The sequence below is a fragment of the Gambusia affinis genome, linkage group LG21 (assembly GCF_019740435.1).
Source record: "Gambusia affinis linkage group LG21, SWU_Gaff_1.0, whole genome shotgun sequence".
Taxonomy (NCBI): Eukaryota; Metazoa; Chordata; class Actinopteri; order Cyprinodontiformes; family Poeciliidae; genus Gambusia; species Gambusia affinis.
The window spans coordinates 5,561,975-5,574,824 of NC_057888.1; the positions used below are offsets into that span (position 1 = coordinate 5,561,975).

Below are 12,850 nucleotides of genomic sequence, written 5' to 3' on the forward strand. Positions count from 1 at the left end.
AATCTGTTTTTTTTTTATGAGTTTCTGACTTATAAACTAATTATTTGTAAATACTTTGTTTGCCAAAAATGGCTGCTTTAATATTTATTTTTAAAAGACAAATTCCAGCTACAAAAACTCACTTTTCAGTGCTATCTGCCGTACTTATTTTTAACAAAACCAATCACTTGAAATATGTAGAAAAGTATAATAAATTATATATTATTTTAATAGAATATACTTTATTGATCCCGAAGGGGAAATTGGTTATTAGTTGACAAGCTGCTCCATCCAAGGTGTTAAATGTTAACAATACAAATATTCATACATTATTTATATAAAGAGTGATGTAATTCTAATATCACTGAATATGAAAAATTAAATAAATAAATATTAACATTAAGAATCCTTGTTTCTCATTTTTACATTAAAATCTTTTGTTGTTTTTTTTATGAGTTTCTGCCTTAGAAAATAATTCTTGCTGAACAACTTGTTTGCCAAAAATGGCTGCTTTATTATTTATTTTTATAGAAATTGTTCAGTTGTAAAAATTAATTATTTTTAAACCAATCACTTGAAATATGTAGACTTATGTGTACTTCCATAAAAAGAGTAAGTAAAAGATGCAAAAGCCAGAGTTGATACAATTATTATAGAATATACTTTATTGGTCACCTAAAGGGAGATTGCTGATTAATTGACAAGCTGCTTCATCCATAATGCAACATATTAGTTACCATAAGACATATGAATTTATAAAATATATATAGATAAGTGTGATGTAAGTAATTTAAATATGACTAAACATGAATAAAAAATAAATAAAAGCATGCATATGGAAATATATTAAATTTCAACACCTTTAAGTTTACATGTTTCTGCAACTGGTTCCAAGCAGAAACATAAGGAGATTATGAGTACATTTAAAATGAGGATGTTTAGAGTTTAATATTTGACTTAAAAAACCAAAGTTGGATCTGTAAGTTATAAAGACTCAGACTTTATGTCCTTCCTCCTCACTGGAGTGAATGTGGTTCAGCTGGAATGACGTCTAATTCATGAGATAAGAATGGAAACCTCTGTTTGGTTGATGCCGATTATGTTCTTGATCTCCAGATAATTTAGTTTTGGACTAGGCTGTCCTGGGCTTTATCTGCATTTCATTTTAATATATATATATTAAATACAGGATTAACACCAAACAACATTTATGTGATGCAGTGACACCTGAATTTCCCCTTTGTGGGAAAATAAAATCTATTTTTATTCTTTAGCCTGGCCTTCAGGTTTTTTCTTACAAAACATTTCCTCCTAAAACAAGTTTAATTTATTTAATGTGCATCGCTGCAAAAAACTTAATTTAAGCATTTTTGTCTGGTTTCTATTCCAGATACCAGTGTACTTGAAAGACAAATAACTTTTCAGATAAATTAGCTTGTTTCAAGTCAATAACTCTTGAATATTGATAAGTCATAGTTCCATTGGAAGATTATTTCAAAAGGAGCATAAAATGTCTTGTTGCAAGTAAAAATCTTCCAGTGAAATTATTTTTAAATATTAACCAATGATGCATCTGTATACCTAGAAGGTAAAAATAAAGCTTGATATTCAAGTTTGACTCAAACACACAAAGTTTTACATTTTAATCTTTAATTTATAAAAGTGCACAAAAATGACAGGTAGAAATTTGTACATAATGGGCCTGGATAAACCCGCCAGAACCAAATGAATCCAGTTATCAGCAGGCGCTCCTATGATAGAGTTTATAAACCTGGATCTTTTAAATAAGTATCCAGGTTTAATGTGCAACATGTAAACAGATGGGAGCAAATTCCCCACCCGTTTAGTCAAAAAGACCATGAAAAATTACTTTATAGCTGTATTTATTTAAAAAAAAAAGTTAGTAAAACCTTGTATTAACACAAACAGCAGGGAAAATGTTGTGTGTAACAAGTAGTTTTCTTTGAAGGCGTTAAGGAATGAGTTTGTGAAATAAATGGAATGAAAGGCTTTAGTCCCACGACAAGGACAGCATCTTGCAGCTCAACTCCCACAGCTTCTGTGCCAACACATCGTCTTTTCCAGCAGCGCAGCAGTTAGCAGGAGCGCAGCCACTGCAAACAACCAGAGGTTGAGAATAACTACTTTATACCCACATTTCATCACACAAATGGGTCATTTATTGAGATTATGCCCACAAAACCCACCGGTCATTAGCTGCTACCTTTGAACTGGACGTACCTGTAATATCCACCGCTCTCCTTTTCTAAAGATGGCTCCACGGCGCAGTAGATCGTGGTCTGAGCTCCCTCCACCGAGTCTTTGGTGAAAGGTTTGGCAATCTTCATGAAGAACCTCTCGGGGGCGCTCAGGTGGCGCCACAGGTCCGTCTGAACGACGCCAGGGTGGAGGGAGTAGGTGGTCACCCCGGTGCCTAAACGAGAACAAACAGCGTCCAACACATCAGGAGCTGAAATGTCTGCAGAATCTAATGATAGACGACGTTTTAAAGATTTAAAATTTTTATGCGAATTCGAGTTCCACTGGGGTTGCTAGGCAACGGCAACGCGAGACTTCTCAGGAACTTATTGAAACTTTCCAGACACCATGAAACGGTAATTTATTGGCAAAATACATTTTTATTAGGCATTTGGGATATTTTTAGAAGCAGTCGAGTTCCAAATGGAAGTACAAAAAAAAAAACATTCAGAGTGAATTTAGCATAATCAGTATCTCTGAATTTGCTGGAGTCTGTTTTTATTCTCACCAACTTCTAATTCTTTCACAAACCATTATTTTAAATCAATCATTTTATTCCTGGGAAATAAAATAAAGCTCCAAACAACAACTTTAAATGAACCGTATAATAACTCAAATGGCAGAGATGAGGTTGTGACAGACCTTCCAGTCTTTTGGCCAGTGAGCGGGTGAAGAGCACGTTAGCCAGCTTGCTCTGAGCGTAAGCTTTGCTCTTGTTGTAGCTTTTCTCGCTGTTGATGTCCTCCAGGTTGATGGAGCCCCAGGAATGAGCCATGGAGGACACGTTTACGATTCTGGCCGGGGCCGAACTTTTAATCAGGTCAATCAACAAGTAAGTCAGCAAGAAGTGACCTAAAGAAAGAAGAGGGACAACATTTCAACTTAAATTCGAATGTTTTACAGAAATAATGTTGAGAGCTAATATCAAACAGTCACATTAACAAACCTCTATTTTAAGAAACAAAAATGCTGTGTAATATTAATATTTGAATTATCTGATGTAACAATAGTCATGAATGTGTGTCATGTTGCTACATACCAAGTTTGTTTGCGATTGGTTATATTTACCAAAGTGATTGACTCCAATCTGCATCTCGAAGCCATCAGCTGTCTTCCCATACGGACAAACCATCACACCTGCATTGTTGATGAGGAGGTTGAGCTTCTGCTCATCTGCAGAGTAAAGAAAAAAATAAAGGTTTAAACTCTTGAAGCATTTAGGTAAATTTATATCTATTCCTCAGTTTACTTTGGTGGAGGTTTGTTGCAAACTCTCTGATCGATTTGGTGTCTGATAAATCCAATTTCATGGAGACGACATTGTCATTGCCGGAGCTTTTGATGATTTCAGTCAACGCCGTCTGGGCTTTCTCCATGTCCCGACACGCCAAGATCACTCTGGCTCCTAAATGGATACAAAAAAATTATTGAAAAACTGAAGTTTAGCATACTTTATAGGAGAGAGAAGGAAAACAAAAGCAATTAAAACATCCAATCACTTCACACACACAAAAATAAAGCCACACAACATCTGTATTAATGCAAAAATGTGAAGAAAAATTCTGAAGAAATTAATAGAGCGCCCTCTTGTGACCAAAAGTATGAAGGTTTCTCCTGAGGACCAGGTTATGTTTTGTTATTTTGGTCAGTTTGGACCTCCAAAGATCAAACTATGATAGAGTTAGGTTGTCTAAATATGATTCTACTTCCTCTCTTATGTCAGCCAGATCAAAGCTGCTGAACCACAGAAGTAGTTAGAATTGGAGTAAATATGTAAAACCACACTTTAAGGTTCCCACAGTGCTGCTTTTCATTCCCTTTTCCTGCAGAGGCACAAGCTAAAATAGTTTAGCATTCCCCATGGAAGGCCAATAATTCAACGGCAGCTTTAAGTTATATTCTAATCAGGTAGGGAACTTTTTATCTTCCAGGTTCTCCAAAACATGTAGAATTAAAACGACCATCCATTTAAACAAATTGCAAAGTAGCTTAAAAAAAAAAATTCCTAATTTATTATAGGGTTGAAATTATTAATATGACTCTTAACTAGTTTAGTAATCGATAACTGGAGTATAGAGACTCAAAAGGGGCAATTTCTTAAAAAGGCAGAGCAGTAATTAAGCCACAAATATACATTCATGTTGCAGTTAAGTTAAACACTGTTGTCTGTAAATAAGTTTTCCCAAAACTCCTTAAGTGACATCGTTTTAGCGTCACCTAGTTCAAATTCACTGCTTTTTAAATAACAAAATGTTTATTTTCTTTTTTTAAAACAGAAATTAAAGTATTTATTTGCATATTTTATTGTATTTATCAATGTGCCCATTTTTAATTTCGATTAATCATCGGAATAGTCCAGTAGAATGATCAATTACTAAAATAATCGCTAGTTGCAGCCATAAAAAGTTTTAAGAATGGCATTATTTTAATGTCTTTAGATTACTGCTCTGTTAGACCTTCATATCTTGACAAAATTATTTCCGTTTGTTGTAATGTCAAGATCATTTAAAGTACCTAATGTCAACCCAATAAAGATCAGAAACCAGGTTTGATTGAGCTGCTTACCTCTTTTAGCCAGATCGATGGCTGTCTCTTTGCCTATCCCGGTGTTTGCGCCTGTGATCACCGCAGTTTGCCCATCGAGCCTGACGTCAGAGGACCAGGGAGCCCCGAAGAGGTTTCTGGGGAAGTTATGAAATCTCAGCCGGTGTCTCAAGCAACGTAATGGGCGTGGACATTACTAAACTACCGCTAAACAAAACCATGACAGTTCGCATTCAAGCTTAAATGTTACAAACGAGACGCTAATAGCACTTAGTTTACAAACTGAAGTTGTTTGTTTGGCTAAAAGTTTACGTACAGCTTCAGATAGTCAACACTTTAAACAAACAACGTAAAATTAGGCGATTACAAACAGAACAGGAGCCTCACCTTAGAGCTTGCATGTTACTTCCACTCAGGCAGATGAAAATGTTACAAAAAAGACAAACAAAACCTGACAAACTGAGTAGCAGTTCTTCGACAGACCCACCACAGTGTTTCTCAATTAAAATGTAAGGCACAACTGTGACTAGACACTTATCCCCAACGGACAGGCCTTCTGACCAATCAGATGGGAGTTCGTCAGTGTTAGACACAGCTGATTGGTCAAACGCTTCTTCTTCTTGATTTTATTGGCGGTTGGCAACAAACTTTAAGTAGCATTACCGCCACTTACTAGTATGGAGTGTGGTTCTAGATGGACTATCAATTTATATAAATAATTTTATACTCCTACACATACCATTAATAGATAAATTTAAATAAATAAATTTCATAATTATATATGCATACATACTCTCATCCATTTTTATACATATCTCTATAATCCACCCCTCTAGATCATGCACATATTCACACACACACCTACTATAATCAAATTCTTTGAAATAATTTAGTTTTCTTTAAATATTTAATAATTATTTGTATATGTTTACTCCCCAAATTCTTCCTCAAAATATCTAACAAATTAATCTTTTCCTTAATACATTCAAACTCTCTTCTCATACATCTTCTTTCTCTTCCATACTTATGGCATTCTAACATAACATGTTCTATTGTTTCATATTTGTCACAGTAATCACATTTTCCATTAATATGCTTTTATATTTTAAAAAGTGTATAATTAAGTCCTGTATGCCCAAATATTAATCTTGTTATCACCCTTCCCTCCTTTCCATTTCTTCTTCCATTTCTTTTCTCTCTTACTATTTTCTGAATTTTATAAAACCATCTTCCTGTTTTTTCTTCATCCCACCTTTTTTGCCATTTTTCCATCAGTTTTTCTTTAACCATACTCTTTCCCTCAGATTTACTTGTTTTAACTGCAAAACTAATAGGATTATGAATTGCCCTCTTTGCCATTTTATCTGCCCTCTTGTTTCCTTCTACCCCAATATGTGCTGGAACCCACACAAATATAACTATTTTGGTCAAACTCTAAAATTGGTGTCACCCTTTTTGATTGGTCTGGTTGATTACGCATACCGGTAAACCAATGCAGCCATTTAAAAAAACATTTGTACCTTTTAAGGGAAATTATATTTAAAAAAATAATAATAATAATAAAAAAAAGAGAAGGTTAAAGAAGACGATATAACCAAAAATCTTAACTTTCAAAATTTTATTTAATTATATAAACGTTAAGAACATCTTTTTCTGTTTCATTTGTACTATATGTATGGATCATAATAGCAAAAGAAATCCCTGTCCAGACATTATTATCGTATGTAATGAAGGGCTAACTGTCATCAATTTCACTTTTCAATCGTTTGAAGTGGTTGGGTAAATAGTTAATAAAATGTTATGATCAGAAAATTTTTTTATTTTTAATGCTGATTAAAAGGAGTCAAAAGTTTCTTCACATTTCAGGGTTTCGTGCTGTTAGTTCCATAATTAAATAGCATGAGAAACGAAAATTTGCAAGATCATTTAATTCTGGTCCTGCCAACACAAAGTAAGCAGGTCTGGGATAACCAAATGATTCAGTCCTAAAAAAACAAACTACAAATGATAACTTTCCTTTTGTTTTTATACCCAAAACGCCACACTTGAACCACATTGATTCCGTAGTGCAGAATCATTACCAAAATAACATTTTTTAGTTATATTTTTAGCTATATTTAGTTATAGTGAACGTTTGGGGGTGGATTATATAAGATTTATTTTGAAATGACTCCGTTTCATTCAAAATTTTGGTCATGTCAACATGTGAGATGCACATTTTAAAATATAAATAACTGAAAAGAACAAATAAATAAATAAAATAGAAGATTTCTTGGAATGCTGTTGGATAGGAAATGTTTATCAGCCTCTCCAAAAGGTCACAAACTACCACAACTTCAAAAAGTAAAGAGTAAATTGTCTTCTCAACTTGTTTGGGTGCTTAGAAACACTTGCTCAGAATTGTGTTCATTGTAATATTGAAGTGATTAAAATTTTTTTAAACTTAAGGTATAAAAGCAAACTCTAGGAATGTTGCAACGTTTGTCCAGCAGGTGGCAGCACACGATCAGACACTGCTTTAAACCACCAGCGGAAGCATTTTTCTCTTTCACACCGTTAGCCCTTAGACGCGACTCTTCAGACAGATTAACAGGTTGGTATTTGGGTAAATCACGTCCTTGGCACTGATTCTCCGCTCTCCTCCCGGCCAACAATTAGCATGAAGTCTAATTATTCTTCAAGCCTCTTCAAAAAGATCTGCAGGAAACACCATGAATGGCTCATTCATGAGCTTCAGACATTATTGGCAGCAGCAACAGAGGGTCATTAGAGAAGGAAACACTGACTGCGCTGTTCTTCAGCTGATTGTGCGCAAGCAAACATTTTCTTCTCTTTTCTGTTTGTAAGATCAGTCATCAAAATTGTGTGTGTGCGTGTGTGGGCGTGGGTGTGTGTGTGTGTGTGTGTGTGTGTTTAGCATTTCAAGTGCATCTGTGGAAGAAGAAAAAGACTAAACCTGATAGGGAATATTACATTTTGAAGTAATTGGTAGTAATTGAGAGGCCTCTCCAGGAAATGCATGTAAATCAGCTTTTTTGGATTTTGTCAACAACTAAAACCAACAATCCTGCGATTATGTAACCTTTGGCCTCCAATATTTTCTTAAAGCAAAAACGAGATTTTCTACAACAATCAGTTTTTTCAGTATTTATTAATCTCTCATTCCACATCTGACTTGTTTATTATTTCCTTGCCAACTTCCCATTTGTGTTTGTTGTTTTTGTGTCATCGGACGAACGAAACAGTTGACCTAACCCCTTACCGGCGCCACAGTAGCAGCTTCCCGAAAGCCAAACACAATAGTGAGGCAGGAGGATGCACTGCATGAACAATGTGAACAATTTGTCAGCCATATTGGGAGTATTAATATTGCTATGACAGATGGAGACCCAGAGGATGCAGTTATTATTTATATGTAGGAGGCGAAGGGGAATAAATAAACAAATGAGAATTAGAGGAGAATAGCTTGTGCTGATTGCGATGAATTGACAATGGCTGTAATGATCTGATGGGCTAAAAATAAACCTGCTGCAGAGGAGAATACACAATAAAATAAAAAAGGGAAGGATACACCTGTAAAGGCAACTTCCCGTTTTTATCAGGGCCGGCCAAAACCTTTTTGGGGCCCTAAGCCGATTTTAATTTTGGGCCTTCCATATCAACATGCTAACACCAGATACTTTATCAATATGTGTAACATAGCTACTGTCATTAGCATAATTAACATTATGTCAGTGTTGTTATGGCTGTTGTCTTTAACCTTACAGGAGTAGCACACTTAAAAAAAGTTGTATTTTGAAATGCAGTTATTTAAATGCTCCATGTTATTTTACTTATTTATTAAGTAAAAATAATACTAAGAAAGTACATATTATTTAGTTTAGAGAAATGTGTTTTTTGTAAACACAAAATTTACAGTAAACGAGTTAAGAAGTTTTTAAAAGTAAAACGTAGCCATTCAAATATTTCCTCTGCAGTAGTAGAAACCAACAGAAGGAAGACATTAACTATTATTTTTGTAACTATAACTATATAAATAGTTTTTTCATGTGTAATAGAACTTATTTTATATTATTCAAAGTTATTTTTAATATATAAATATATTTTATCATGCTAACTTGGTGCTCTCGGGGGCCCCCTGGTGGTGTGGAAGTTCATTTCTTCTCTACAACAGTGAAACGGCAAATAACAGTGGCGTCAGCATAGCTGCTAATTCTCTATTTTTAAAGAATAAAATGTATTTTGAGGTAAGAATCCAGAATGAACCAGCAATCCTAAAACATTAGATCAAAAACTCTTGAAAAAAAGAAAAAAGTAACCAAAAGTTCAAATTTTTTGAAGACTTAAAAAAATCCCTTTGACAAAAAAGTAAAAGAGATATTCTTTGATCTTATTCAAACAGAAATATTTTTAGCGTAGCTTGAAAAAAAAAGTAAGATAAGTTTGTATCAATGTTTGTTAAACAGTTCAAAGCTGGAACAGAAACCACCCAAATGTTTATGTTACAACATTATCTGACCAAGGTCACTTTCTTTCTGCCTCCCCAGACACACTCACACAGGCGGCCAGCAGTCTGGACTCTCATCTCCAAAACCTGAAATTATCTGGAGCTCCGGGGGATGATAAGCATCTCCAAGTGTCCACATCTGCTGTCACCACCTCCCCTGGACAGACAGACATCTTTTCTAACATTTTTTTTTTAACCTTTCCCTCCTCCACCGCCTCCCTCACTTCTTTGAGCGGTTACGTAACACATGAACGCTGCTATTCATTTGCTTAAACTGTTCGCCTTTGCTGATACAATCTTTCTATACCTCCGTAATTACAGTTCCTTTTTTAAAAAAGTGGCCTTGTTGTACACCAGATGACAGAGTTCTCCTTCTCTCCAAGCTGCTGCCGACTGAAACATGTTGCATCGTTTAGCCACTCCACTTCCCTTTGATTGCTCAACGTGCATTTTTCATTTTCTCAGGGGAAATTAAACTTGGAGATCACTTTAAAGTTTTTAAGTCTTTTGAGAATTGAAAAAAATATCTATACAACTTGTCAAAGGACAATATAAACATCATTCGCCTTAACTTTTTTATGTTGACATTAAGTTTGTATCTTGTTCTGCAGTGCAGTATTTCTTTTTTGACTACCTCTATATTTGTGGATTTTGTTGCACCACTTTATTTCAAGTAGACTGATTAAATATATGCTCTAAAAGTAAAGAGATGATACGGAAGTCTGAATTGAGTTTTATTCTTCGTTCCTTTTATATACGTGCAGTATTTTGAATTCTGTTTCCTAGAATAAAACCCGTTGAAGGCCACAAAACACTCAAAACTGAAGTGGAGTTTTATCTTCCACCAGAACAACGACCCTAAACTTACAGCCAGAGCTGCAGCACAGAAATCCAAGCAACAATCAGAACCAAAAATAAGCATTCACAGACAGTCTCCAGTTAGGCAAATATTTCATCAAAATAAAAATTTACTGGTCCACAAAAGCTGAATACAAATGCACACCACACTTTCTAGATTTAAAAAGAGCTACATAATATCGTCATTACAACTCCTTAAAGCTGCAGAATTTAACTTTTGTAAAAAAAAAAAAAAATTAAAAATGTTTTTTTTAATCCGTATTTGTATTTTGTAACAGCATAATATGAAATAGATAATGTGTGAGAAAAATTGAGCTCCTCTGTCTTCTCCCAGTGCTCCCAGTACAAACTGCAGAAATACACCACTCAATCAGACAACCAATCAGAGCCAGGAGGCGGGTCTTAGTGCTGCCTCACCCTTATTCCCTTGCTCTCTGCTACGCTACAACTGTTTCACCACAAAATGCTAAAGCCATCAATTATGGTGGATAAACAGATTTTCTAGAACAGTGAGTTGTTTCTCCTCCATTAGCACATCAAGCAAGGCATACACAAGCTTGATTGACAGCGCTAACACCCGCATTGTAGCTCTGATTGGTTGTTTTTGACTGGAAGCGTTACATTTCTTCAGACTGATTTTCTTCAGATTATCTGTCTGACATGGTGACAGTTTCAGCAAATTTGGAAAAAAACAACATATTTTTTTGTAAAAGTTACATTTGCAGCTTTAAATCAAGGATATCCAGGTCCAGTCCTAAACAGCCGCTATCTTTTAGATGCATCCCTTCTCCAACACAAAGGTGTCCCAGGCGACTGCAGAGCTGAATGACACACTGATTAGGAAATTCAGCCGCTTGACTCAAGCGTGTTGGAGAAGAAATGCAAATAAAAGCTGCAGGATAGCAGCTGCTTTAATTCTTCAACTAAAACTCAATTTATATAATTATACATTAAAATAATAAGAGCATCCAGGTTTAAAGTGCATTGTGGTTCGACTCTTTGACTGTAGAGAAACAGTAGCTGATCAATACTCACTGCAGAGTCATTAGACGGAGACTGAAAAGCTGTTTTTACCTGATGTTGCTGGCTGTTAATAGCTTTTTACCCCGACAGTAAACTAAAGTCTAGAGTGGCGTTCTGATCGTAATTTAAATAATTTTATTTAGAAGACAACTGCAGTTAAAGTTTGGGTTTGAAGAAAAGTCCAACATTTTACTCTTAAATGTTAAATTTTTCTTCTTTTTAGGAGACAGTGATGGTTAATTGGATCATTTGTAGCATCATTTAACTGCAAATTTCTTCTCAAGGAACTTTACATTATGGGTGGGCATTTATCACATCGTTTATTATTTATCGTGATAAATTTATGATCACAATAACATTTTGTCATAATAAATTCCAGTAAATAATGTCTGGAAATCCCTAAACTTGTCTGTATCGTTGGGATTATTTTTACTATTCTATTCTGTTTGAGTATCAATAGTCTGTGACTGAAGTGGAAAGTAATAAAACTCAGATTTAATCTCATATAAATAGAAATACTGCAAAATTTCTTGTAAATATTTCTAAATTAGCCCCACCAAATGATTTCGATTGCAAAAAAAATCACAAAAACTATTGAAAAATCCTGGAGGGACTGAAAAGATGATCAATAATATCATTGAATGCAAAAACAGATACTTATTAATATTTTAATATTAATAAACTGGTACATTTTTTGAGTAGAATATCCAAAAAATGTACTCAAGTAGAAGTAGCACAACTTCAGTATAGTTTTACTGAAGTAAAAGTAAAAAGTATCCGTTTGAGAAATTACTCAAGTAAGAGTAAAAAAGTATTTGGTAAAAAGTTACTCAAGTACAGAGTAACTGGTCAAATTATCAATAATTTAAGAGTTAAAAATTACATTATGAGATGGACCAAAATATAAAGTTATATTGAAATTTTGGTATTTTAAACACCATAATGACAGTAATTAATTTAAGTAACAAAAAATAACAAAATCAGGCAAAACTGCTTAAATTTTTCTTAAAACGTGTTTGTTTTTTATTCAGTGGGTAGAAAATCCAGAAATGTTACTCAAGTAAGACTAGAAATACTTCAGTAATAAAATGACTACAGTAAAAGTAAAAAGTACAGTGTAGTGAAAATACTCCTTATTTTTACTCAAGTAATTGTAATTGAGTAAATGTAACTAGTTACAACCAAACTCTGGTTTCATCGGTACAGTGTGGCCCTTTGAGGACCTTCATGATCTCGATTTGGCCCAAAATGAAAACGAATTTGATGCCTCTGGTCTAAACTAAAAGCTACAGGATCTCCAGGATTTTCATCCTCCATGGATTGATCCTCACCATTTCATCGTGATGAAAGGATGAAAGGACATCAGCTCAATGTCACCTTGTTGCTCCAAACTGGACCAAACAAATGGGGTCCACTGTGTCCTTTTAACATCAATGTGATTAACGGATTCAAAGCGGCCCTTCAGGATGAAAGTGGGACAGACGGTGAATCTAGGTTGGGTTTCCCTTTGAAGGTGAGCAGAAGCTCGCTGCGGCTCTGCAGTGTCCTGCAGGAAACAGGCGAGCCGATCTATTTATAGAGACTTTTCAAGCAGCCAGAAGAGCTGTTAGAGTGGAGCAAAACAGAAGCCTCCGATTTCTGCATGAAATTTGAATCAGGATAAGAGATATACTGTGTCTT

At 34.7% G+C, this 12,850-nt stretch overlaps 1 protein-coding gene across 1 annotated transcript; it reads right to left on the minus strand.

The window, feature by feature from the left end:
* Positions 1-1,874: 1,874 nt before the first annotated feature.
* On the minus strand, positions 1,875-5,331 carry rdh12l (retinol dehydrogenase 12, like). The gene is made up of 7 exons (XM_044104102.1): positions 5,170-5,331; positions 4,804-4,919; positions 3,488-3,643; positions 3,307-3,411; positions 2,881-3,090; positions 2,221-2,413; positions 1,875-2,093 (listed from the first exon to the last, which is right to left on the minus strand). The coding sequence occupies exons 1-7, from the start codon at positions 5,181-5,183 to the stop codon at positions 1,991-1,993; spliced, it is 897 nt and encodes a 298-aa protein (XP_043960037.1). The 5' UTR covers positions 5,184-5,331; the 3' UTR covers positions 1,875-1,990.
* Between the last annotated feature and the right edge of the window lie 7,519 nt (positions 5,332-12,850).

What these genes read in the sequence shown, in the direction of transcription:
- rdh12l (XM_044104102.1), bottom strand. An exon ending in GATTGGAGTCAATCACTTTG is followed by an intron (nt 3,091 to 3,306) that starts GTAAATATAACC and finishes TTCTTTCTTTAG; the next exon opens with GTCACTTCTTGCTGACTTAC. An exon ending in ACTGGCCAAAAGACTGGAAG is followed by an intron (nt 2,414 to 2,880) that starts GTCTGTCACAAC and finishes GTTCTCGTTTAG; the next exon opens with GCACCGGGGTGACCACCTAC.